The 25350-nt window shown below is 44.3% G+C and overlaps 1 protein-coding gene across 1 annotated transcript in view; it reads left to right on the top strand.

Moving 5' to 3' along the window:
- The window catches only part of PAPSS2 (3'-phosphoadenosine 5'-phosphosulfate synthase 2), a 61609-nt gene extending 37533 nt beyond the window's left edge, over window positions 1-24076 (top strand). The window contains exons 5-13 of the mRNA XM_056850497.1: window positions 221-359; window positions 1116-1234; window positions 1340-1453; window positions 6502-6613; window positions 14041-14246; window positions 16007-16142; window positions 16853-17121; window positions 23001-23230; window positions 23930-24076. Of these exons, the coding sequence (XP_056706475.1) occupies window positions 221-359; window positions 1116-1234; window positions 1340-1453; window positions 6502-6613; window positions 14041-14246; window positions 16007-16142; window positions 16853-17121; window positions 23001-23230; window positions 23930-24071 (1467 nt within the window). The 3' untranslated portion in view covers window positions 24072-24076. The remainder of the gene's footprint in view (window positions 1-220; window positions 360-1115; window positions 1235-1339; window positions 1454-6501; window positions 6614-14040; window positions 14247-16006; window positions 16143-16852; window positions 17122-23000; window positions 23231-23929) is intronic.
- Window positions 24077-25350: the final 1274 nt, after the last annotated feature.

Raw genomic sequence — 25350 nt, 5'->3', positions numbered from 1 at the left:
GCTCTTAACCACTACACCACGCTGGCTCTCTGACCTTGATGGATCAATGGTCTGACTCAGTATAAGACGGTGCCATGTGTGTTCATGTAAGGTTCAGATGGGCTGAGAAGGGGTTTGTCAATGGAGGAATAAGGAAAATAAAGCTGGCTGACAGACAGAACCAAGATTCCTGATGTTATTATCACTAGATTATTTGCTACTTTCCCTTTCCTTTACACAGGACCGTGAGAATGCTCGGAAGATCCACGAGACAGCTGGGCTCCCTTTCTTTGAGGTCTTTGTGGATGCTCCTCTAAACATCTGTGAAAGCAGAGATGTGAAAGGCCTTTACAAAAAAGCACGAGCTGGAGAAATCAAAGGTATGATGACCGCTCCTCCCCTAAGAGCTGCAACACCTAACTCCACATGGGCTGCCTCTCCCTCCTCCTGGCAAGAGGTTCTCAGCTTGAAGCCTCCCCAAAGAACACACTGGCTTGAGACAAACATTACAGCATGTTGAGTAGGAGTAACCTGTTGTGCTGCTGAGAGGTACAGGAGGCCTTGAATTACTATGTCGTGGTCAGCTGTGTAGGCATGATCCTGCCTCCGCTGCAATGAATTCTCTTGCTTTAAGCATAGGTAGCTAATTAGGGTTGCCAACCTCCAGGTACTAGCTGCAGATCTGCTATTACAACTGCTCTCCGGCCGATCGAGATCAGTTCAGCTGGAGAAAATGGCCGCTTTGGTAATTGGATTCTATGGCATTGAAGTCTCTCCCCTCCCCAAATCCTGCCCTCCTCAGGCTCTGCCCAAAAAGCCTCCTGCTGGTGGTGAAGAGGGACTTGGCAACCCTATAGCTAATAGGATAGTTATAAGACCACTGATGTCAGTGGGCCTAGAAGGGCATGACTCTGCTTAGGATGGCACTGTAAATGTAGGAGCTTATACTGCATCAAGAAATAAATGTTTTTCCATGGATTCTGGACGTATAAAATTGATCAACTATCTCCAGCAGCCAATATAGTTGTTATAAACATCATTCTTAACTTACTTCTTGAAAAAAGAACTGTTTACTTGTGATTTTTTACCATCTGGTTTCTATGTTACCGTCTTAACAAAGTGCTAATGATCTGTAGGATTCACTGGAATTGATTCAGAGTATGAAAAACCCGAGATGTCAGAAATTGTACTGAAAACCAACGTATCTTCAGTATCGGACTGCATTCAGCAGATTGTGGAGCTCTTGCAGGAACAGGTACTCTGTTTTTGCCTTGCAGATTTCAAGCGCCTTTGTTTTTAGACCTTTCCTTCACAGTTAACATTTCCACTTAAGTCTTAACATTTGCTTTTTCTGTTCCAGAACATTGTTCCTCCTTCTGCTATCAAAGATGTTCTTGAGCTGTTTGTCCCAGAAAATAAGGTGGAACAAGCATGGGCTGAAGCCAATACTTTGCCTTCTTTAAAGATTACCAAGGTAGGAGATAGACCCTAGAGGCAAAACAGGGAGGGGGGCAGAGAGTACCTTCATCCATACATTCTTCCCCATACTCTTAGATCCAAGAATGATCCGCTTGCTTTAAGTGCCATCCATTTGGGAAGTACAGTCCACCGCAGTATAGAGCAGGTTATTCTTAAAGAGTGGCATTCATTCTGTGGAACAGCCTAAATCTGCTGTAAACTACATATAAGTACTAAAAAGAAGATGAGGCACTATGAAAAACAAAAATATACAGTACTTGAGAAAAACTTGCATGAATCCTAATAGATTACTTGGAAGCCCATATTCATAAACCATATCAAAATACAATATGCAAATAGAAAGAGATTTAAGAGATTTAAAATAAACCTTGATTCAAATAAGACTGACATCCTACCATACTCGTTACAGTGAATGTACATCCATCTTCAAAAGTCATATCAAAGACATAACCTCCTGCCTGATATTCTCGTTTGGCACACTCTTATTCTAACAAGCAATTAAAGAATACCACTGCTGCCTTAGCTGTGCATTTTGATGACCCTTGAGATTTTGTTTTGAAACTTTTCTGAGCACAGATTTTACTGGCTGCTTTTAACTAGTTCTGGCTTGCAATAAAAACTACTTTTATTGCTGTTTCTCTGGTTGTGTCGCATTTTAAAGGGATCCCGTTTGGTTTTGAACTATGAACTTCATCCATTGCCATGACAATCTAACAGAGAGGCAGCTTGTAAAGGTGGTAAACGCATAATAAAGAGTCAGGTGGCAACTTAGAGATTATCAGATTTACAGTGTCATATGATTTTGTGGGCTAGAGGCCATTGTACAAGATAGGTGTATAACAGACTTATATTTTAGGTGGTAATCCATATTTCTGCCCTGTATGTAATCCTCAATATGTAATGAGGATCTCTTTTCATTAGTGAATTCTGCCATGTCTCTTCTGCCTTTATTATTATTGTTGTTATTGTTATTATTATTTATTACATTTATAGCCTGCCCTCATTCCCAGCCAAGCCGGGCTCAGAGCGGGTAACATCATTTAAAGCATAAAACATTGGCTAAAACCACAGTATCAGAACATGATATAAAACAGAAATAAAATAACAAGATGGCATTCTCATAATAGGGAGATAACAGCCACTGTAGACCCCTGCCAGGCAGTGTAACCCCCACAAGTCAGAAAGTGGGGAACGGGGGTAGGATGGGGAGGCCAACAACAATGTAAAACTTGCAGCTGCCCTCAGTTATAGGTAGGGTTGCCTGGTCCCTCTGCACTACTGGTGGGAGGTTTTTGGGGTGGAGCCAGAGGAGGGCAGAGTTTGGGGAGGGGAGGGACTTCAATGCCCTAGAGTCCAATGGCCCAATCAGCTGTTTTCTCCAGGTGAACTGTTCTCTATCAGCTGGAGATCAGTTGTAATAGCAGGAGATCTCCAGGTAGTACCTGGAGGTTGGCAACCCTAGTTATAGGCCTGGTGGAATAGTTCCATTTTACAAGCCCTGTGGAACTCCTTAAGGTCCCACAGGGCCCTGATGTTACTAGGAAGACTATTCCACCAGGCTGGGGCCAGGGCCAAAAAAGCCCTGGCCCTTGTTGAGGACAGCCGCACGCTCCTCAGGCCAGGGACCACCAGTAGATTATTAGTCGTAGAGCGTAAAACTCTCTGGGAGGCATATCAGTCATCACTGGATATTGCTGCTTTGGCTGTGGAAGGGGCCCAGAAAATTGGTTTCTTCTTAGATATTGATAGCAGACGCCTGTTCGTTTGCTTGTTTACTGCATTTATAACCCACCTCCCTTCTTTGGAATGCAAGTGGGCATGTATATGTTGTTTAACATCTACCTGTGCCCCCTCGCCAAGCTGGTCTGGAGTTTTGGGCTGGGCTGTCATCAGTATGCTGATGACACCCAGTTATTTCTGTGGATGAACGGCCCATCAGATGCCTTCCCAGAAGCTTCAGCCAGGTGTCTGGAGGCCATGGTGGGATGGTTAAAACAAAGTTGGCTAAAGCTTGTCCATTGAAGATGGAAGTCCTGTAGCTGGTCTGGGGGGGCAGGGGTTGGGGCAGCTGCTGCCAACTCTTGATGGGGTGCAAATAATACCTGCGTCTATGGTCAGGAGTCTAGGTGTGATACTAGATGCCTCCCTGTCAATGGAGGCACAGGTCACACACAAAGCCAAGGCAGCATTTTTCCATCTGCATGCTTGCTAAACAGCTGGTGCCCTATCTTTCCCACCAGGACCTAGCCACAGTGATCCACACAACGATTACCTCCAGGCTAGACTACTGTAACTCACTCTATGCAGGGCTGCCCTTAGGCCTGCTCCAAAAACTTCAACTAGTCCAGAATGCAGCAGCGAGGGTCCTTACAGGGACCCCTTGGAGAGTACATATCCAATCAGAGCTCCACCAGCTGCACTGGCTCCAGATTGAATACCAAATCTGGTTTAAGGTTTTGGTACTGACCTTTAAGGCCCTAAATGGTCTGGGAATGTCTTACCTGCAGGACCGTGTCTCCAGATATACCGCTCAGAGAGCACTACGCTCATCAATAACAACTTGCTAGTGGTCCCCAGCCCAAGAAGTGTCCAGCTGTCCTTGACCAGGGCCAGAGCCTTTTCGGCTCCGGCTCCAGCCTGGTGGAACTCTCTGTTGAATGAGACTCGGGCCCTGTGGACCTAACTCGGTTCCTCAGGGCCTGCAAGATGGAGATGTTCTGCCAGGCCTACGGTTGGGGACAGCAATGGTTTCCATCATAACTGACCTCTCTGTTCCTGCTCCTTGTATATTCAAGCCTGGTTCCATCTGTCCACCCGTCTTCTCCTCTTGACTGAAGAGTTTATTAGTATGTTGAATGGCGCCTCTAGATATGAGTATGTATAAATTGTGAATTTTATTAGAGATTTTAATGATAAAGTATTTTGTGTTATAATGTATTGTTTTAAAACTAAATTGTACTACGACCGTAGCTATCTTGGATGTAAGCCACCCTGAGCCCGGCCTTGGCCGGAGAGGGGCGGGATAGAAATCTAACAAACAAACGAATATATTTGACTTCTACTCTCTCTTCTGATAAGGGACTCAACTCTCAATGGTTAAAAGGGATAAGGGAACATTGGAAAGAATTGTTACGGTGGAGTTTAATTGTTTTATTGCCTCTTGCTATTACGGCCCCTGGCCAGCAGCAGCCTTGAATCTCTTTCCCTGCCTGAAATTCCCCCATATCCCCACATAATTGTGATGACCTGAAAAATCTGCCCCCCTTTTATTTTGTAACATCTGGCCTGATAAAGAGTTCTTGGGAACCGGAACATTTGCACACTGTTATGTGTTATTGGGTTGGTCCTAAAGAAAATATTACATGCTTGGCTTCTAGGATCTTACTGTTGGACTAACACAGCTGTCAACAACTTGTATACATGGGGTTCCCCAGGAGCTATCCCATCTAGACACTAACCAAGCTCAGGTAATTAGCCAGTAGATGGCCACTGGTGTAATCAGAAACATTTTAAGTACAGCTCTACTGAGAGGTGAGAGGAGGTTGATCCTAATTGTACAGGGAGAGTGTGGTTCAGATTGAGATTGCATGACGTGGCGGAGCGGATTTAAACTTTCCACCCTTCTGGGCTTTATCTTTCAAAACTACCTTGCCTATGCAATTTCCCCTTGAAAGGGGGGGGATAGAGTAATAGGTGCACAGTATTTTTGATAAGGGAAACTGATGGGGGGAGTGTTCCCAATGTGGGAAGTCACAAACAGCTTTAATTTAGCTTTTAGAAAAAATGCTGGGAAGATCCAGTTACACATCTTATCTAGCTACGCCCTGACAGTATCTCTTCTCTCTGGCAAGTTACCTCTCAATGCTGTTGTACTCCGAGCATTTCTGACTACACATGTTGCCATCTACTGGCTAACATTTGCCAATGCAGTCACACATTGTTGCGCAGCTCTGCCTTTGGAAATGGAGGTCAAGCTATTACATGCCTGTCCCTCAGTTCCTGCAGTGATATTAGCTTGAGCTAGAAATAAAGGTAAACCTGGATCTGGATACCATTACAGCTGGTCATGTTCTTTCCCTTCAGGATTCTTGCAGGCTCACTGTTTTTCCTTGGTGCATCTTAATTCTGACATTGAATAGAGGCATGGTCACTTGCCTAGGATACTGATGGGAGTGCCATTGATATATGTAAAAGCCGTCTCCCGTTGTACCACCTCAACCTCCTAGCATTTGGTCATACTTTAAATTGGCCAAGAAACAACTCTGGGTAAGACTATGTCAACACAGGCTGACTGTCCACATTCCCTGACACTTACCCTGTACACATAGGGTTGCCAACTGCCAGATAGTAGCTGGAGCTCCCCTGCTATTACGACTGATCTCCAGGCGACAGAGATCAGTTCTCCTGGAGAAAATGGCCACTTTGCAATTGGATTCTATGGCACTCCCCTCTTCAAACCCCACTTTCCTCAGGCTCTGCTCAAAAACCTCCTGCCGGTGGTGAAGTGGGACCTGGCAACTCTATGTACACGTGATATGTCTGTGTACCCAGTGCAAGTACAGGGGTAGCAGGAGTGAGTGGACTGGCAATATGCCCTACTTGTGAGCAAGCATGCTAGCCTCACTCCTATCTATAAGTTGTAGGATTCATCACCACAGTGGTAAGCAGGGGTGGGGCTTTGTTCCTGCTCCCTCTCTATGGGCCCTGTACATGGAATCGAGAGGCAACTCCTTGGATAAATCTGTATAGGCTGAGAGTGCACGGCAGTCCTAGGAATTCTCACAGTATCTGGGCTTCCTTCCAAGTATATCCTGCCCATAATAGCCATTTGCTAGTAAATAATTGTTCATGTCTTTGTTTTCAGCCAAAAGTGCATGATGTCCATTTTTTAAAATTTAACCTATGTGTAGTTTTCATCATCTAGAGAGAGGTATGTTTTGGTCCTAGGAAATGTGGATGTCCTCTTGTACTTAAGAAAATCTTGATAAGGCAAGAAGGCAGTCCATATCTCTGTGTAAAATTGCCTCATTTTACCTTTTTCAGCTGGATCTGCAGTGGGTTCAAGTCCTGAGTGAAGGCTGGGCCACCCCATTGAAAGGGTTTATGCGTGAGAAGGAATACTTGCAAGTTCTGCATTTTGGCACCTTGCTGGATGGTATGATTCGCTGGTTCCTATGCTTTTGCCTCTAGAACTTAAGACTGCTACATGAGCATTTTTGGAACTCCAGTTATAGAAGTCAGCTTAGAACACTTACATGTGGAGCAGAAGGTGGTGCAGCTTCTTATGTAAAAAAATTAGCATGAATACTGTTGATGCTGATAACAAATGATGAAAATACACTGGTCACGGTGAAGATGCTTGTGGCAGATGCTCTGCATCCACAACCAAACAAACAAAGCTTACCTTCTTTGTGAAACTCAAATGTGAATGGTGAGGCTTCTTAGCCATCCTCTATGGGAGTAGCCCCACACTGCTAGGCAAACTGCCCTTGAGGTGAAGGACAATTTTTAAAAAACAACTTCCAATGCTGCACCAGATGCTGTTGCCAGACTTCTATGGAGAGACATCAGTTAATGGGCTTTTCTGCACGCTCAACTTACTCCTGATTTTCTTGGCAATCTATCCATAAGCACTGGAATTTATTTGGCCTTGGCTCGTCTGCACATCTGCTCTCCTTGTGCATTTTCAGAGTTGCGGAATCAGTTTATTTTCTTCTGCACATGGCTTAAATAATCAGGATTTTAAGGAAGTCATCATTAGTGTTATTATTGGTGGTGTCACAGTACCCCCTTTTTTAAAAGGCTCCAAAATATTGATATGTAGATATAGTGTTGTAATGGTAGTTTAAGCAGGTTGTCTGAATTCTCAGCTTTCATTTTTAAGAAAAAGTAAGGCTGTAGCCCCTTCCCTTTCGGACATATTCCTTTCCCCTTATATCTCTGCAAGGGAAGAGGCTTGAAACTTACTTTCAAAAAGCAAAGAAAAGCAAGCAAGCTGGGAATTCAGAGAACCTGCTTAAACTGTCACTACAACACTATATTGATATCTCGATATTTTAGAGCTGTTTGAAAAAAAACACTAGTCGGGGGTGGGGAAGGAGAGGGAATGAATTGACGATGACACTAGTCCAATCATTCGAAAGTGAGCTGGAGAGTGGGTAGGAGTGGGCAGGTCCAGAAAAAGACTGGGGTAACATTGGTTTCAAGAGAACCGGAAATAAACTGGGGAAAACAACAACAAAACTGAACCGAAAACTAAGGCACAAAAATGCATGCAGAAATTGGGGAATAAACAGTATATGGCCAGCACCAATGGGAAAGCCCCACGCGGGAAAAGCACGAGAGGAGGTCTTTGAATTATGGCCCCAGTTGTACCGTCTCAGGGTTTAAAATGCCATTTGTGGTGTAGCAGATAAAACATAATTGGATGGGGGAGTTCAAATCCCTGCATACCCATGAATCTCATGCGTACCCATGAATCTTGGGTCATTTGTCAGATCCCTGCATACCCATGAATCTTGGGTCATTTGTCAGATCCCTGCGTACCCATGAATCTTGGGTCATTTGCCAGATGTATTCTAGCAATTGTTAGTCATGACAAAGTCCCATTGAAATCACTGGAACATAAGTTAGGTTGGGAACAGACAATAGAGCTGAAAGTGGATTGTGGGTGGCTTTACTTCCTGTAGGGTTGGCACATATTTCTTGTGTTCCAATGTCATCTCTTGTCAAGCAGGTCTTGCAGCTGGGGGTGGTGGGGGTGGTTTGAAACAGTATGACTTCTAAAGCCTTCTTACTGGAGATGAAAGTAGGATGGATGATTCCTCTTTCATATGGCACCAGTATGAACAAGGTGACGAAGCTTTCTGGCGTTAGAATGGATTATCCTGCTTCAGACTGAAGGTGCAGATTCCAGCGTTGAGTCTTGCTTTACTTAAAAGCCTCCATGCAAATAAAAAACTGTGCACTGTGTTGGTTTTCTGTTTCCATGGAGTCTTTAATACTAGGGGACAATCCAAAGTGTGATCTTTCATGACATGTAGCCTGAAGTGCTGCACTTCATTTTACTGAGTCAGGTCTCTGACACTTCATTCCTCTGGGTGTATGTTCGAGGCCAAAGTCCCATTCAGTGACTCATAAAAAGAGTCACTACTGATTTTTGTAGATTGCACACATGATGAACATATGAAGCTACCTTATAATGGATGAAACTATTGGTCCATCAATGTCAGTATGTTTACTCAGGCTGACAGAGGCTCTCCAGGGTCTCAGGCAGAGGTCTTTCACATCTCACCTTCTACCTGATCTTTTAAACTTGATATGTTGGGGATTGAACCTGGGACTTCCTGCATGCTAAGCAGATGCTCTGTCACTGAGCCATGGCCCCTCAAATAAAAAGAGGAGAGCCAGCATGGTGTAGTGGTTAAGAGTGGTGGATTCTAATCTGAAGAACGAGGTTTGATTCCCCACTCCTCCACATGAGCGGTGGACTCTAATCTAGTGAACCAGGTTGGTTTTCCCACTCCTACACATGAAGCCAGCTGAGTGACCTTGGGCTAGTCACAGTTCTCTTTCAACTCTCTCAGCCTCACCTACCTCACAAGGTTGTGGGGAGAGGAAGGGAAGGAGATTGTAAGCCGGGTTGATTCTCCTTTAAAAAGGTAGAGGAAGTCGGCCTTTAAAAACCAAATCTTCTTCTTCTTCTAAAATGAAAAGAAGTCCATAACTCTCAGCAAACTTGGAGCCTTGCAACTAGTCTTGTGGTACAGCTAGCGTCCTTAGACGGCATGGGTATCAATCCCTAAACACCTCACAAAACAAAACAAATCTAGGCAGGAGGCTGTGCACCAAGTGTACATCTGTATCTCCATGAGCTGCTGGTCTTTCTTGATAGATTGGATCACAGGTACCCCAGCAAAAGCATCCTGGAAGAAAGGTGGTTTTAGGACTGGTCATCAAATTGATACTATAGAGGTTATTTGAGGGATGGTGACAGTTAAATTATGCTTGATAATTGTGTTTATATTTTGCCAGGAAGGGGTAGAGTTGATATATTCAAGCTTGGTATGTATTCAGTTGCTTTCCATGATGGTTTGAAAGTAATTACTATTATAAAAAAAAATTCACTAAGTTAGAAAACATATGCAATGGAAATGAAATTCCAAAGTAGAATAATTGAATCAGTATGAGTATATTCATGGTTCAACCAGTTTAAATTTTTTACTTCAGATCTCATTATTTTTTGATTGGCTGGAAAACAGGGGACTCTTTTTGGTATAACAAGTTTCAGTCCTGATTATGTCGAAGATCATGACAAAACACTTATTAGCTTATGTGGGACATTCAAAGTTACATGCTTCTATTATAAATAGTTCAATTGTGTATATTAGATCTGATCAACATGTCAACCAGTGAGCCAAATGCAGCCCACCCTGTGTTACTGTCTGCCACACACTTAATACCCTCCATCTTTGCCATTTTTACAGTCCCAGGCGAGGTAGCAGAAACAAATTTATCGAGCCCTCATGGGCCCCCATGTGTGGCTGGTGGGCGTGCATTAAACTTGGTGGGTTGCAAGTTGGCCTGCTGTGTATTAATTGTACATGAACACGGGGCCAGAACTTGGTAAATTATTAGTCCCAAATAAAATATACTTAAATTTGACCACTGAATATCTGCTGATGACACTTACGGTTTTTGCAGTGTTAAAAAAACATGTGTTTTCAAGAGCATTGGGTCAGAGTGACTCAGTCAAAAGTGATCAGTACAGGGAAAAAAATTATCTGGTTGAATCGCAATATGAATATACCACTTTTAAAAGTTGCTGATTATGCATGGATTAAATCTGAAACAGGCATTTCGTGGACAGTATGTCTTACAGTATTTTAATGAATGCAAATATAAAATTTAAAATAAGAACAGCAGAATCTATGTAGGTGTCTTCCACATGGGTTATCTGCCTCAAGTTCAATGTTTTTGGGAAGTGGTTTCCCCCCCAGTGTTTTCCCACAGCAGTGTGGTACTTTCCTGCACTTCAGGGGGTTTTCCTGGCTTTTTTCTGATCTTTCTTAAACCTGCTTTGTTCTGAAGTTTTTGGAAAGATTGCCGTAAAGCCTGAATTGCTGCTATATGGGTGGGAACATTTGGATTTTCTAGGCTACGTGGCAGCCGTTTTCCCTGACCCTATGCCCATGGCAGCCATTTCTGTCCCTGACCACTGAGCTTTTAATTTTTAAAAAATTGGCACCGGGGCACTGTTATATCAATATACAGTTGTACCAATAGGTGTGGCAGTTTTTCCGAATTCCCATATTTCATTTTGTAAAAGTCTCTAGCCCTTTCCCTTGCAGAGATATAATGGAAAAGGCAAGAGGAAGGGATATTTACTTTAAAAAAAATGAAAGACAGGAATTCAGAGTAACTGGTACACATATTAATACAATGGTATGTTGATATAACAATAGTATAGTGACGATTTTTTAAAAATTGCAAAAGCCCTGGTGGCCGAGGGAAAAGTGAGTAACCATTTCCAGGGCATCAGAGCAGGGAAACTGCGGGGAAACCTGCCATGTGGAAACCCCATTGCTGCTGCACTTTATCTGCAGCCACACCAGTAACAGAGAAAGTACAAAATCCTGTCCCTGTGTGTAAGACACCATAGTGTCGAGATAATCTAGTGGACAATCTCAGGGACAGTATAGAGTAGTAGAAATAATCATAGACCATTAAAATTGACTCACAAATCATATTGAAAATCAGTTGCATTAAATGGTTAAACAAAGCTGCCGTCATACTTATTTCTAATTTGTACATTGATTATATATTATGAATTGATATGGTCAAACATAGTCTATTATACTTGCAAACAACACCCCCGCCCCCCCCCCCAGCAAACCAAGTTGGGTAAGTTTGATTGCATTAGAAAACAAATATTTTACTATATTTTAAATTATACGTTCACTGATGAAGGTAAATACTTCAATTACACAAACCAAGCATATTAAGACAGTAAGTCAGGTGCTGACGTTCATTGCTTGAAAATGCATATTGTTCAAAAAGTTTAACGTGGGGAATCAGGGTGGATCTGATTTAAATCAAATTGATTTAAATCATGATTTGAATCACTAGTCAGTAAGACTACATTTAAATCATGGTTTTCTGCACTCTTTTACGGCCTGCTGCCATTATAGGTTTTCTCCTCCAGGGAGAGAATATGATAAACCTCAGGCAATACACACAAATATCCCAAGACTTCTGGAGTATTCTGCTCAAAAGGTTTCACTTTCATTTTTAGTGCTTGCCCCTCCCTCCTCACACTTAGCTCCTTGTGCAGATCAAACAATCTTCTATTCATTGAACTTCTTGAAATTTAGCACTTAAGGGGTGAGGGGTTCATTCTGTGTACATAAATTTGCAAAGGACCAATGGGATTAAGGTCTTTTTTTCAACTCTATCTTTATTTTATAACATTTTTTTCTGCAAAGAAGAGCCATGTTATCTCTGCAGACACAAATTCACAGTTTTGAGAACTGCAAAATCAAGCATCCATGATAATATTTTCTAAATAGAAAAACTGCCCAAATTAATCTTACAGAAACCTCTGGAAGATCGTGACATTGTGAACGGATTAATGGAATTCATTTACCAAAAAATGTAAACATTGCATCAATATACAGGCTCATGCTGCATAATTAAAAACTAATCCTTATTTCATGATGGACTATAATGTATCTTAAATAGAAAACTATTTTCAGATAGATTTTTCCTCAAAAAGCATTTTATTTTAAAAATCCAATTTAAATTTAAAAATCCATTTGAAAATCATTTTTTTTAGTCCACCCCGTGAGGAATAGGCTTTTTTCTCTTTCTTAAGGCAGTTGCCCATTTGGTGGCCTTTTTGGCAAATGTGATATGTCGTTCAACATATGAAATGATCCCATTTTAGAGTACACTACAGTCTGTATACAACCCCCTGAGCTTTTATGCGGTTTTCCTTCTTGTCGGCTGATCCAGAGAGTAGACAGCTGACAGCTAGTTGGGTGAGGGAGGAGTAGAGTTCTGACCCTGTGCCATAGCCATAGACTCTGTACCGACAGATTCTCCTGGCAAGCCACAATCCCCTGCTTTCTGTTCCACTGGTGGCACCCATGCCTAAAGCAGCCAAGAGGTCAGGAGAAAAAAATATCTTGTCTGTTTAATAGTGTGTGGAAACTTTTCGTGGCATGGAGATAAATAATACAGTCTGGTAAATAACTTCCCATTAAGCCTCTGTTAAAAGGACAGGGCATTGTTTCATCTGACAGAAGGGAAACCTTACCCATGCCATATGGTGGCCCTGATTTCTGTCACCTACTACCACTGAAAGACCTTTGGTAGTCAAGTTGGGATGGACAGATCCAGCTAACCAAGTTTCTACCCAAGAATTGTCTTTCATATGATGATTTGTAGACTTGCTGTGAGATTGTATTGACTCATTACAGATATATTGGTTTTATTTTCATTATATTGCATTTTTTAAAAATAAATTACGGATAGTAGAGTTTCAGTTATTTTTACAAGCTCTCATCTTGTCCTTTCAATAACTGTCTGATGTTCAAACTGTAAGCAGGTGAAGTTTAAACAGGTGAAGTGGTGGGGAAAGACCCACTTATTTAATTTAAGCATGTTGGGCTAATGGTAAAGGCTAGGACAAAATTGGAAGTAGATACTTTAACATGTCTGAAGCATCCAGGTAATTGGCTAAAGAAGCAAGTGCTGGGATAACCCAGATAATACTGCTGGGATAACCAGAAGCAATCAAACTGAAGGATAGTCAAAAAGGGCAAGAGTCCAGTAGCACCTTAAAGACTAACAAAAATATTTTCTGGTAGGGTATGAGCTTTCGTGAGCCACAGCTCACTTCTTCAGATACAGCACTGAAACTGAAGGATAGTAATATTAATGCACAGCTAGCAAGATCTACTGTCCCTACTGTAGGATTTGAAGTTTTATGCTGAAAAGAAAAGAATTAAACTATACTGCATCTGTAATCTTGAGAACTGCAGTTCTGAATAAGGAGGAAAGTACATAATACACCTTTTATATGGAGATGGGATGACTCAGTAATGGTGGTCCCACGAGCACAACCATTACAGATGCCATAAAGATGTCAACATGCAGCCTTTACATGCATGTGCAGTGTAGGTGATGGTTAAGCATTAGTGCACGTCAAATGTGCAAAACCAGGCCTATGATATGCTCTAGCAAGGGCGCAACTATACTTAGCTCTGTAATTTTGGTAGTAAAGACATTTGCAAAGAGCCTGTAGGGTACATTAACATTGATTGTTAATTCAAAGTTCAAATAACCCTTCTAGAAACTCAGCTGTTTCTCAGCTCAGCTGAGTTTCTAGAGCACTGCCAAAGAATCTCTTTGTCTAGTTATCTCCAGAAACCATTTCCATAGAAACCTACATCTGTACAAACTGCCAGGTAATGGGCACTTTTGTGTTTTACAGTATTTTCAGGTGACCCACAAAACTGTCTCCCCCCCCCAATATATCATATTTTAACCTATTTTGAAAATACGACGTTCTTTTAACAGATGGCGTTATTAACTTGAGCATTCCCATTGTGCTTCCGGTGTCTTCCGAGGATAAGAAGCGTCTGGAAGGTTGCAGTGCCTTTACGCTGGAGTACAATGGGCGGAGGGTGGCCATACTAAAAAACCCTGAGTTTTTTGAGCACAGGAAGGAAGAACGCTGTGCTCGTGTCTGGGGGACCACATGTGCTAAGCACCCACATGTAAAAGTAAGTGAGCGCAGGATGCAATATTTTATTTTTGCAGTAGTAAATATGAACCAATTTGCCTACCTGCGGAGATAATCTGCTCTGCGATTCCACCATACAGAATGTTAAGTTGGCTGCAACAAGCAGCAGGCCCTCCTTGGTAATGCCCCTGATCTGTTAAATAGCCTTTCTCAAGAACTACAGTAATAGACTTTCCTCCTGTTTTATGTAAAACATTTTTTGGTGGTGAAGTTTGGAGTAGCCCATTCAGTTTCTTGTTTCTTCCTTATGTCTAGCCCCTGCTCAACTTGCTGCTCCATTTGTCCCTTTCCTAGCCTTAAGTTCCCTGTATGTATAAGGCCCTCCCCAGATCTATCTATTTACGTTGCTATCCTCATCTCCTTCTAGGGTTGCCAACCTCCAGGTAGTAACAACCTGGTAGTAGATGGAGATCTCCCATTATTACATTATTACAACTGATCTCCAGCCGATAGAGATCAGTTCACCTGGAGAAAATGGCCGCTTTGGCAATTGGATTCTATGGTATTGAAATCCCTCCCCTCCCCAAACCCCGCCCTCCTCAGGCTCCACCCCAAAAACCTCCCACTGGTGGTGAAGAGGGACCTGGTAACCCTATCTCCTTCTGGGTGCAATCTCTTCCAAGCCTACTAGACCCCAGTGTGTAGCTGATATATGAGAAAATAGTAATTTTATGGCTTGAACAGTCTTTTTCTTGGATTTCCTGGCAGCCACATTTTAAATGCTTAAGAACAGTATATGGAACTGCGGCCACTGTTTGGCTATCCTAGCTACAGCTCGGCTGTTTTAGCGAGAGCATCCACAGAACTTCTCTATTGCAGTCTCTTCTTCCTCTTAAGAACATAGGAAGAGTTCTGCTGTATCAGACCAACAGTCAATCCTGTTTCCTACAGTGGCCAAATAGATGTCTCTGAAGGCCCACAAGCAGGGCATAGAAGACCCCCATTATTGCCCACTGGTATTCAGTGGTATATGCCTCTGAACATGAAGTTTCCATTTAGCCATCGTGGCTAATAGCCAGTCACTACATTCTGTGGTAAAGAGTTCCGCAAGCTATTTGTGCATACTATCAAGAAGTGCCTTCTTTTGCCTCTTCTGAATCTGCTACCCAACTACTTTGTTGGATGCTCCCTAAATACTAGAATTTTGGGAGAGGAAAGAGGTTTTCTCAGTCTACTTTGTCCACACCATGCATAGCTGTATAAAACTTCATTATATCCCCCCAGTCAACTTTTTTACTAAACAAAAAGCCCCAAAGAGCCTAGTGGCGCAGAGTGGTAAGCTGCAGTATTGCAGTCAAAAGATCTGCTCATGACCTGAGTTCGATCCTGACGGAGGTTGGTTTCAGGTAGCCGGCTCAAGGTTGACTCAGCCTTCCATCCTTCCGAGGTAAGTAAAATGAGTCCCCAGCTTGCTGGGGGTAAAGTGTAGATGACTGGAGAAGGCAGTGGCAAACCACCCCATAAACATAGTCTGCCCAGTAAACCTCGGGATGTAACGTCACCCTATGGGTCAGTAATGACCCAGTGCTTGCACTGGGGTCATTTACCTTTTAAAAAGCCACAAGCTCTTCAATTTTGCCTTGTAGAGAAGGTGCTCCAATCTCCAAATCATTCTGGTTGCCCTTTTCTACACCAGCTCTATGACACCATTTTTGAGATTTACTTTAGCTAAAAGGTTGTAACCCATTTCTTACATTTAAGTATCATTCTGACCTAATCGATGGCAATGCCCTTTGATAGATGGTTATGGAAAGTGGAGATTGGTTGGCTGGCGGAGATCTGTTGGTGCTAGAGAGAATCAAGTGGAATGATGGGTTGGACCAATACCGCTTGACACCCTTGGAGCTGAGACAGAAGTTTAAGGAAATGAATGCAGGTGAGTATTCACATTTATGATACAGAATAATGTTTGTAATCCCAAATATCCATATTACTTGATGAGGAAGAAACAGGGCCTCCTCTGTGGTGGCTGTTGTACTCTGAAACCAATTGGCCAATGAGCCCTTCCTAAGTCCAACTTTGCAGCTGCTGAGGAAAAGGTGTAAAACAGACCTGCTGGATTTATGGTCCACTGCAGTCCAATCAGCATTAATACCTGTTAGGTGGTGGACAGATCTTCTACTGTTTTTCAGCTCTTATGGTTTGTTACTCTTTTTGTATGAAATTAAGATGCTCCCAACAAGGTGAGGCATAACACTTCTAAAATAATAAAAAGAGTTTGACCCTCTTCTACTGAAACTAATGGAACCAAATAGTATTTAGATTTGGATAGATGATGTCCTAAGTAAACAATTGTTTCTTAGTGCACACACACTCACAGAAGTGTGCATGTTAAAGCAACTACCAGTGTGAAAAACCTCCCAGCAACAAATGATACCCAAATCAGAATGACATTACTTGTAATTGCTTGACAATTGCTGTGATTTGGGCATCTTTTTAATGTGCTGAGAGACAACTGTTTATGATAGCAGTTAGATTAAAAGCTATTTTACTTAGTGCAGATGATGTGTTATATTTCCTTTTTGGTTTTACCACACCCTGAATGCTCTGAGATCTACCTCTGTCTCTTCTCTTCTTCCATTTCAGATGCAGTGTTTGCTTTCCAGCTGCGTAATCCAGTGCACAATGGACATGCACTGCTGATGCAGGATACCAAACGCCGCCTGCTCGAAAGGGGTTACAAGCATCCGGTACTGCTTCTGCATCCCCTCGGTGGATGGACCAAGGATGACGATGTGCCACTTGAGTGGCGCATGAAGCAGCATGCTGCTGTGCTGGAGGAGCACATCCTGGATCCAAAGTCAACTGTTGTAGCAATCTTCCCTTCTCCTATGTTGTATGCTGGACCAACGGAGGTAGGGCATTTCCTGGGCATTAACCATAAGAACCAGTGAATACATTGCATTATGCTGCCCTCTTGTGCTTTTCCATATGCCTGGCATTCTCTGGGTTCTACTGCCTCCTGTGCTGCTGCTGTTTCTTCTTCTTCGTCGTCTTCTTCTGTTCAAATACGTTTGATGGGTTTAAATTGTGGGTGGAAAGGTACCTGCTGGATATCAGGGGAAATTTTTTTTACAGTAAGACTTGTTCGACACTGGAATCAGCTACCGGGGGGGGTGAGCTCCCCCTTACTGGCATTCTTTAAGCAGAGGCTGGACAAACACTTGTCAGGGATGGTCTAGGCCAGGGGCGGGGAACCTTTTTCCTGCCGAGGGCCATTTTCACATTTATAACATTGTTCGGGGGCCATACCAGGCATAGATCTCCCGGTGTGGGGGAGGGGGAGAAAGAGGCTAGGGTTGCAAGATCTCCAGCCACCACCTGGAGGTTTGCAAGAAAGGAAGGAAGGAAGGAAGGAAGGAAGGAAGGAAGGAAGGAAGGAAGGAAGGAAGGAAGGGGGGAGGGAAGGGGGGAGGGAAGGAAAGAAAAAGGAAAGAAAGAAAGAAAGAAAGAAAGAAAGAAAGAAAGAAAGAAAGAAAGAAAGAAAGAAAGAAAGAAAGAAAGGGGGAGGGGGGGAGGGGAGGGAAGGAAGGAAGGAAAGAAAAGAAGGGAAGGAAGGAAAGTAAGAAGGGAAGGGAAGAAAGAAGGGAAGAAGGAAGGAAGGAAGGAGGGAGGGAAGGGAAGGGAGGAAAGTAAGAAGGGAAGGAAGGAAAGAAAGAAAAAAAGGAAGGAAGGAAAGAGAAGGTGGGAGGCTTCTCTCCCCCCCCTCCACACACACACACAAGCACTCACCAGCAGCCCGGGGATCTCCGCACACATGCACATACACGGGGAGGGCTGGGGGGGACCTTCCGGCGGCAGCACAGCAAGCGCGCAGGCCGGGGAAATGGAGCACGGATGGAGCACGAGGAGGGCTGGGGGGGGACCCTCCCGCGGCAGCGCAGCAAGCGCGCAGGCCGGGGGAATGGAGCACAGGGAGGGCTGGGCCCTTTGGCAGTGGCAGCGCAGGAAGGGAAGGGAAGAAAGGAAGGAAGGAAGGAAGGAAGGAAGGAAGGGGGGAGGGGAAGGAAGGAAAAAGAAGGGAAGGAAAGTAAGAAGGGAAGGGAAGAAAGAAGGGAAGAAGGAAGGAGGGAGGGAAGGGAAGGGAGGAAAGTAAGAAGGGAAGGAAGGAAGGAAAGAAAGAAAAAAAGGAAGGAAGGAAAGAGAGGGTGGGAGGCTTCTCCCCCACACACACACACAAACATTCACCAGCAGCCCGGGGATCTCCGCACACACGCACATACACGGGGAGGGCTGGTGGGGGACCCTCCCGCGGCAGCGTGCAGGCCGGGGGAATGGAACACAGGGAGGGCTGGGCCCTTTGGCGGCGGCAGCGCAGCAAGGGAAGGGAAGGGAAAGAAAGAAAGAAAGAAAAGGGAGGGTGGGAGGCTTCCCCCCACACACACCCACGCACTCACCAGCGGCCCGGGGATCTCGCGCACACACGCACATACACAAGCGCGCAGGCCGGGGGAATGGAGCACGGGGAGGGCTGGCGGGGGACCCTTCGGCGGCGGCGCAGCAAGCGCGCGGGCCAGGGGCTCAAGCAGAGGGAGGGCTGGGCAGGGACCCTCAGCAAGTGGCACGGCAAGCACGCAGGCGGTGGGGGGGATGGAGGCAGGGGCCTCTGCCGCCCCAAGAACTCGAGGCCGTGGTGGGGTAAGCGCGCAGGCAGCGGGGGGGGGGAATGGAGGCAGGGGCTTCGCTGCAGCAAGAACTCGAGGTAAGCCACTCACTCGCCTGGAAAAAGCCGGTAGGGCACGGGCGAAAAGGGAGGGGGCCAAGGAAACAAAGTTGGGCTGCCAAGAGAGCTGGCCAGGCACATGTTTTCTCTCTCTCACAAGGAACAGGAAGCAGGGAGACTTGGAGGAAACGCCCCCACAATCACCCAATCAACCTTCAGCTTTGTGTGCACGCGCTCCGGCTTCCCAGTGAAGCCCGAAGTGCTGAGATGAGGGCCTGGATAGTGACAGCTAGCTCCGTGGAGCTCCCCGGCCTCGGCAGGTGGGCCGTGGAGCTCCCGGCCTCGGCAGGCGGGCCGGGGGGCCGGACAAAATGATCTCGCAGGCCGGATCCGGCCCACGGGCCGGAGGTTCCCCACCCCTGGTCTAGGCTGATCCTGCATTAAGCAGGGGGTTGGACTAGATGGCTTGTATGGCCCCTTCCAACTGTATGATTCTGTGTCTTGCTTTGAATGTTTTCTTTTGGTTTTCCTCCCTTAATATTCTCCTTTAATTTCATAAGTTAAAAGGAGTGTCAAAGGAGTCTTCCTTCTGCTTGCCATGTTGTATATATTTGGCATCTTCTTATCTGCAATATAATCCAATATGTTGCTTCTGACTACGCTTTGCTGAACTGATGTACTCAGAAGTAAATGCCATTGATTTCAGGGGGACTTACTCCCTAGCAAGTATGTTTAAGTATGTTTAGGACTGCAGCCATCTGTTGTCAAGATTTAGAAGCTGGGCAGAGATGCATCTTTCCAAATTTCTGTGAAGCTCTTCGCTTATTTTAAACACTATGCAAGTAGTACAATTATAATAGGAATTGCCATGCTCAATCTGAATGTCAGGACACCTAGCCTGTTTAGGCTTAGCTATGCAACAGACGTAAATTCCCCGGCAAGCCCTGGGAATTTGTAGTTTGGTTAGGAGGACTGTAGTGCTCTAACAATGCTTTTTAGCAGTCTCAGCAACCCTCTGTTCCCAGGATCCTTTTGGGAAAGCCATGATAGGTAAACTGGTGCAAAAGTAAGAGTTGGTCATGGAGATAAGGACTTTGTCTCCAACAGTGACCTGTCAGATGCTCGAGGATAAGTGACTCAATTGTGAACCTCAGCCCATCTGAAATTTAAAGAGCTTTAAATGGATTGCACGTGTGGCAGGGATGTTTCTGACTCCTTTGCTAAACTGATATAATTTCTTTGAATGTTCAGTGGATCAGAAGCCAATCCATTTTCTGCGAGTGAGTTGTCAGTTTGACTTACATATCAGCAGGCTGAGGATTGGGAAGACGTTCCAGGAGGTAGGGGAAACTAAGGAACGGGGAGCCCACTATAGAAAGGGTGTAGAGTAGGCAATGATCTGGGAATAAAGAACCTAAAAAATGGGCAAAGAACACAACTTGCAGCAGAGGGCAGAGGAGACAACAAACTGAGGCAAAAGGGGGGCTCGTTGGAGAGAGAGTGCTGAAGATGAGGCGAGCAGTGTGCTATGTTTGGGGGAGAGGAGTCAAGAGATGAGATAGCTAGGGTGAGACACAGTAGGTTGTGGCCTGAGAAACAGCGAAGAAAGAAGAAACTACAAGTGGTAGAGACATGGAGCTGAAGAGAAAGAAGGACCTGAACTATGCCCTCTTAGCAGGAACAAACTCGGCAGACCAGGGACTTGAAAAGTTGGGGCCAGGGAGCTCAAGGGACATCGGCTAGTTATCTATAGAGATGGTAGCTGCTGTGGGGCTCAAATGGGAAGCTCTGCAGATTGAACACCAGTTCACAGAGTGACTGGAACTGCTGGTTAAGGGGAAGAAACTGCAGGCTGTTCCAGTGGAGAGATATACATCACAACCCATAATCCTTCTCTCCTGAAAGGTCAGTTGCCACCCCATAGACTCCTGTCAAGTCTGAAATCAGCTGACTCCTCTGCCTGGGCAGCTTTGGAGAGGGTGGCTACTCAGTTCTTCCTCTGTCCCTCTGAGCCTTAGGCTGGCCTGTTTCCAGCCTTACTCCAGTTCAGTAGTTTCCAAGGTACCCTGGGATTTGAGGGCCTCACAATAGTCAGACTTAACCTGCAACAAGTTATATATTTATTAGATATTTATTTTGGCTATTTTTATCCTACCCTTTGTTAGATCTTGCTAGGTATTTACTGAGGCCTTGAGAAACAAGGTTGCCAAACTCCAGGTGGTGGCTGGAGATCTCTCACAATTACAACTAGGGTTGCCAGGTCCCTCTTCGCCACAGGTGGGAGATTTTTAGGGCAGAGCCTGAGGAGGGTGGGGTTTGGGGAGGGGAGGGACTTCAATGCCATAGAGTCCAGTTGCCAAAGCGGCCATTTTCTCCAGGTGAACTGATCTCTATCGGCTGGAGATCAGTTGTAATAGCGGGAGATCTCCAGCTACTATCTGGAGGTTACTCAAATGTAGACAGCCACTATGGCAAAAAATAAAACAGTGTCTAAAGTAAAGTATATTGTTTCACAAAATAACTGGTAATCCTACCAGAAAATACTGATATATTCAACCCAGTTATTTCACAGGGTTGCAAAGAACTGAAATATTTTTTCTTTGAAATGTAAGACACCACAGTGCTTATAAAGATAATTCAAAATTATAGCAAAACAAGGCAGGCATCCGGTATAAGTCTTGTTTCAAAAAGAATTTCTTCAGTTGGTGAGTATAATAATCACAGTCACTTGGTTAGTATCAATGTTCAGAATAAATTAAGCAATCTTCTTCTTTGTCTTTTGTTTCGTATATCAGTATTTTCTGGTAGGATTACCAGTTATTTTGTGAAACAATATACTTTACTTTAGACACTGTTTCATTGTGTATGTTTTATTTTTTGCCATAGTGGCTGTCTACATTTGAGTAACTTTCAGTACAGCCCAAGTAATTATTGTTATTTGACTTCTCTGGAGGTTGGCAACCCTAATTACAACTGATCTCCAGCCAATAGAGATCAGTTCACCTGGAGAAAATGGCCGCTTTGGCAATTGGACTCTATGGCATTGAAGTCCTTCTCCTCTCTAAACCCCGCCTTCCTCAGGCTCCAGCTCCAAAATCTCCAGGCATTTCCCAACCCGGATCTGGCAGCCCTTTTGAGAAAGCATCTATTCTGAAGCCGAGGCAGATAGCAAGAACAGAAAGTTTATGGATCTCTTTTGTTGGGCACCCTACACTGTTGGGTCAGCTGCACTTGGCTTGGTGGGTCACAGCCATGCTGGTCTACTGGCTGCAGATTTCTACTGTTTGGGGCTTCTGTTGTCACTTTGTCATTGTGACCTAGTAACTCAAGGGCCAAACTGCACCGGAAAGCAGAAGTTTAATGTCACGTATTGACCTGCCGATTTCTTTGACTTCAAGCTTCTGGTAGTTCTAGTTAACTGTAGCTTTAGTCAGAGAATTGACTCTCTGCAAAGCCACTGTGGGCGACTACTGATAGCTACGCTAAGAAGTAATGCACCACAGTGGACATGAAGTCATGTAAGAAACCAGGGACCTGCAACTTCCTGCCAAGGAGTGAGGAAGAATGCTCTCCGGCATCTGCTCCTGTTCAGCAGTCCTTGGAAATGGGAGAATCATAAAATTCTCCCCACTGGCCAGTAAACACAACATGACCAAGAACCATTGGGTATTTACTGGATGAAATGTGTTTTTCCAAGACTGGGAAATTGCTGGAAGGAATGTGAGAACTCACCAGCTATTTCTTTCACATGGGCTCTCCTTCCTTCTGAAGACTGTAATGATAAATACTTCATTATATTAAAACAAAACAAAACAAAACAATGCCATGCTAAAAAGCACGCTTGTGTATCGTTAATAAAAAGCTGTAGCTTTGAAAATAGCTGCGGCTATTGTCATAGCTTTCCCTTCAGTTCTGTCTTTGTGTATCCAGAGCCATAAAGTAGCCCTGTGGACACATTTTTATTGGAGATCTAGTTTGCATCTGTATAAAATGTTCTTGGAAAAAAGCCTCTCTTAATAGTACGTCAAGGGTCCTTATCAACAGAGCTCTGACTGTGTGGCCCATTCTCAGGTGCAGTGGCACTGCAGGGCTCGGATGATTGCTGGAGCCAATTTCTACATCGTGGGGCGAGATCCAGCAGGAATGCCCCACCCTGAAACCAAGAAAGATCTGTACGAACCTACGCAAGGTGGAAAGGTGCTTAGCATGGCTCCGGGACTCACCTCTGTGGAAATCATTCCCTTCCGAGTAGCTGCGTACAACAAAGTACAAAAGGCAATGGTTTTCTATGATCCAGACAGGTAAGGTTGTTGTTGTTTTCTATACGTGTACATGCTAAAAGTGCCCATATAGAAACAGCCCAGTGAATATAATATAATGATTTATGAGCCTGGCTTGCTATTGGATGATCTTATGAAGTGCACTGCTCTGAAATGTGATTTGCAGTTCATGACATTGTTGTTTAATTGTCTGTCTAGTCTATCCACCTATCTATCTCTTGCTCCCCCCCCAAAGCAGCCTTCATCATTCTGTTCTACTCCATTTTTATCCTCATAACAACCCTTTGAGGTAGATTAGGCTGAGAATGTATGGCTGGCCCATAGTCACCCAGTGTGCTTCCACGGCAGTGTGGGCATTCGGACCTGGGGTGTTCCAACCTGGTTGGCCACTGTGTGAACCGACTGCTGGACTTGACGGGCCTTGGTCTGTTCCAGCATGGCCTTTCTTACGTTCTTATGTGTGTGACCGTCTCTAGATCACCCAGCAAGCTTTGAACCCGGGGCGCTCAGATTCTGGTCCAACACTCGAACCGCTACACCGCGCTGGCTCTGAATGTTATCAGCATACTGAATGTTATCAGATGTTCACACTGTACAGGGGAAAGTGTACTTAATTGCAGAAATGGTTTGAATTATAGTTTAGTTGTACAATCCATCAATTTCAAGCTTTTGTATTAATGTCATTGGACTAACTGTGACAGCCTACCCTTTCTTTACTAGGCACAATGAATTTGACTTCATTTCTGGCACGCGCATGAGGAAGCTGGCTCGTGAAGGTGAAAATCCCCCAGATGGCTTCATGGCGCCGAAAGCTTGGAAAGTGTTGACAGAATACTACACATCCCTGGAAAAAAATAATTAATTCTGCTTTTAACCTTGGAAAGCTTTTGTTTAATGATGAGCTCTGTCAATTGATACCTATGCTATTATGCTTTGGCTTCTTTTAATTTTTCTACTTTTATTTGTGGGCATTTTACCCTCAGGTCTGATTCTGGCCTGGCTTTCACCCCCACTGAAGTTAATAGATGGCCTCTTATTTGCAGGGCAAAGCCATAAGAAGAATTTTTTAAACTGTATATAGGAAACCAGAGATCTAAATGATAAGTATCCAAACCACATTCCATTTGGTTACTTAGCCTCTTTCGGAGGGGAGGATATCCTAAGCGTACAGCCAATCATCAAGACGTGTATCTTCCTTGATGCTTACTTGTTGCTTACACCAAGTAGTGGAGAAACAACTTTTTTGAGAAGCAGCAAATTGAATGAGGAGCTTCTGCCATACTCCGCTATGGTCTTCATTTCCTTTGAGGGGCTTGATGACAGAATTGTTGTTGTTGTTTTAATTAGGAGTTATATCCTGACTCATTGATATCTTATGGCAAGAGCAGGAAATACCAGAGCAATACACAACTTTCTCTCAGCATCTCACCAGGCACAGTGTGCTGGCAGCGAGTTCCAAAATTCACTTCCAAGTTTTGAGTGCCAGTTTTTATAGGGCTGCCAACTTTCAGGTATTAGCTGGAGATCTCCTGCTATTACAACTGATCTCCTGCCAATAGAGATCAGTTCACCTGGAGAAAATGGCTGCTCTGGCAATTGGACTCTTATGGCATTGAAGTCCCTCCCCTCCCCCAACCCCACCCTCCTCAGGCTCCACCCCCAAAACCTCCCGCCGGTGGCAAAGTGGGGCCTGGCAACCCTAAGTTTTTAGCCCAATGGTTTTCAACTGGCGTTCCTGGGGAAGGCCAGGCTTCCTCTGAAGCTTAACAACGGTTCATCAATAAAATTAACAATGGAGGATAAACACGCCTGCCACTGCCAATCTTCTCCTGCAACCCAGAGTCAAGGGAGTGTTGGGTGTGATCTAAGTCACACTGTCAGTTCAAGCAGTGCCCCAGTGAGGCTTAGCAGTGAGGCCTAGACTATGCCCTGGGATCCTGGGCAATAAACAAGAGCTCAATATAAGATGAGATCATCTAGAAAGGGTCCCTGAAAGAAGACATTTTTACAACCACAAGTTTGGACAGTCACATGTTCTGACTTGAGATAGGCCAGGCAAGAGCCCCAAATTATCTGTAGGCTCTTTGCCTCACTTTTGGCTTCTCTAGGATTAACCCCTTTCTGTTGAAAAAACAAAGCAG

This window comes from Euleptes europaea, chromosome 5, assembly GCF_029931775.1.
Source record: "Euleptes europaea isolate rEulEur1 chromosome 5, rEulEur1.hap1, whole genome shotgun sequence".
NCBI classification, from domain to species: Eukaryota; Metazoa; Chordata; class Lepidosauria; order Squamata; family Sphaerodactylidae; genus Euleptes; species Euleptes europaea.
This window is presented reverse-complemented; position numbering and strand designations above follow the sequence as displayed.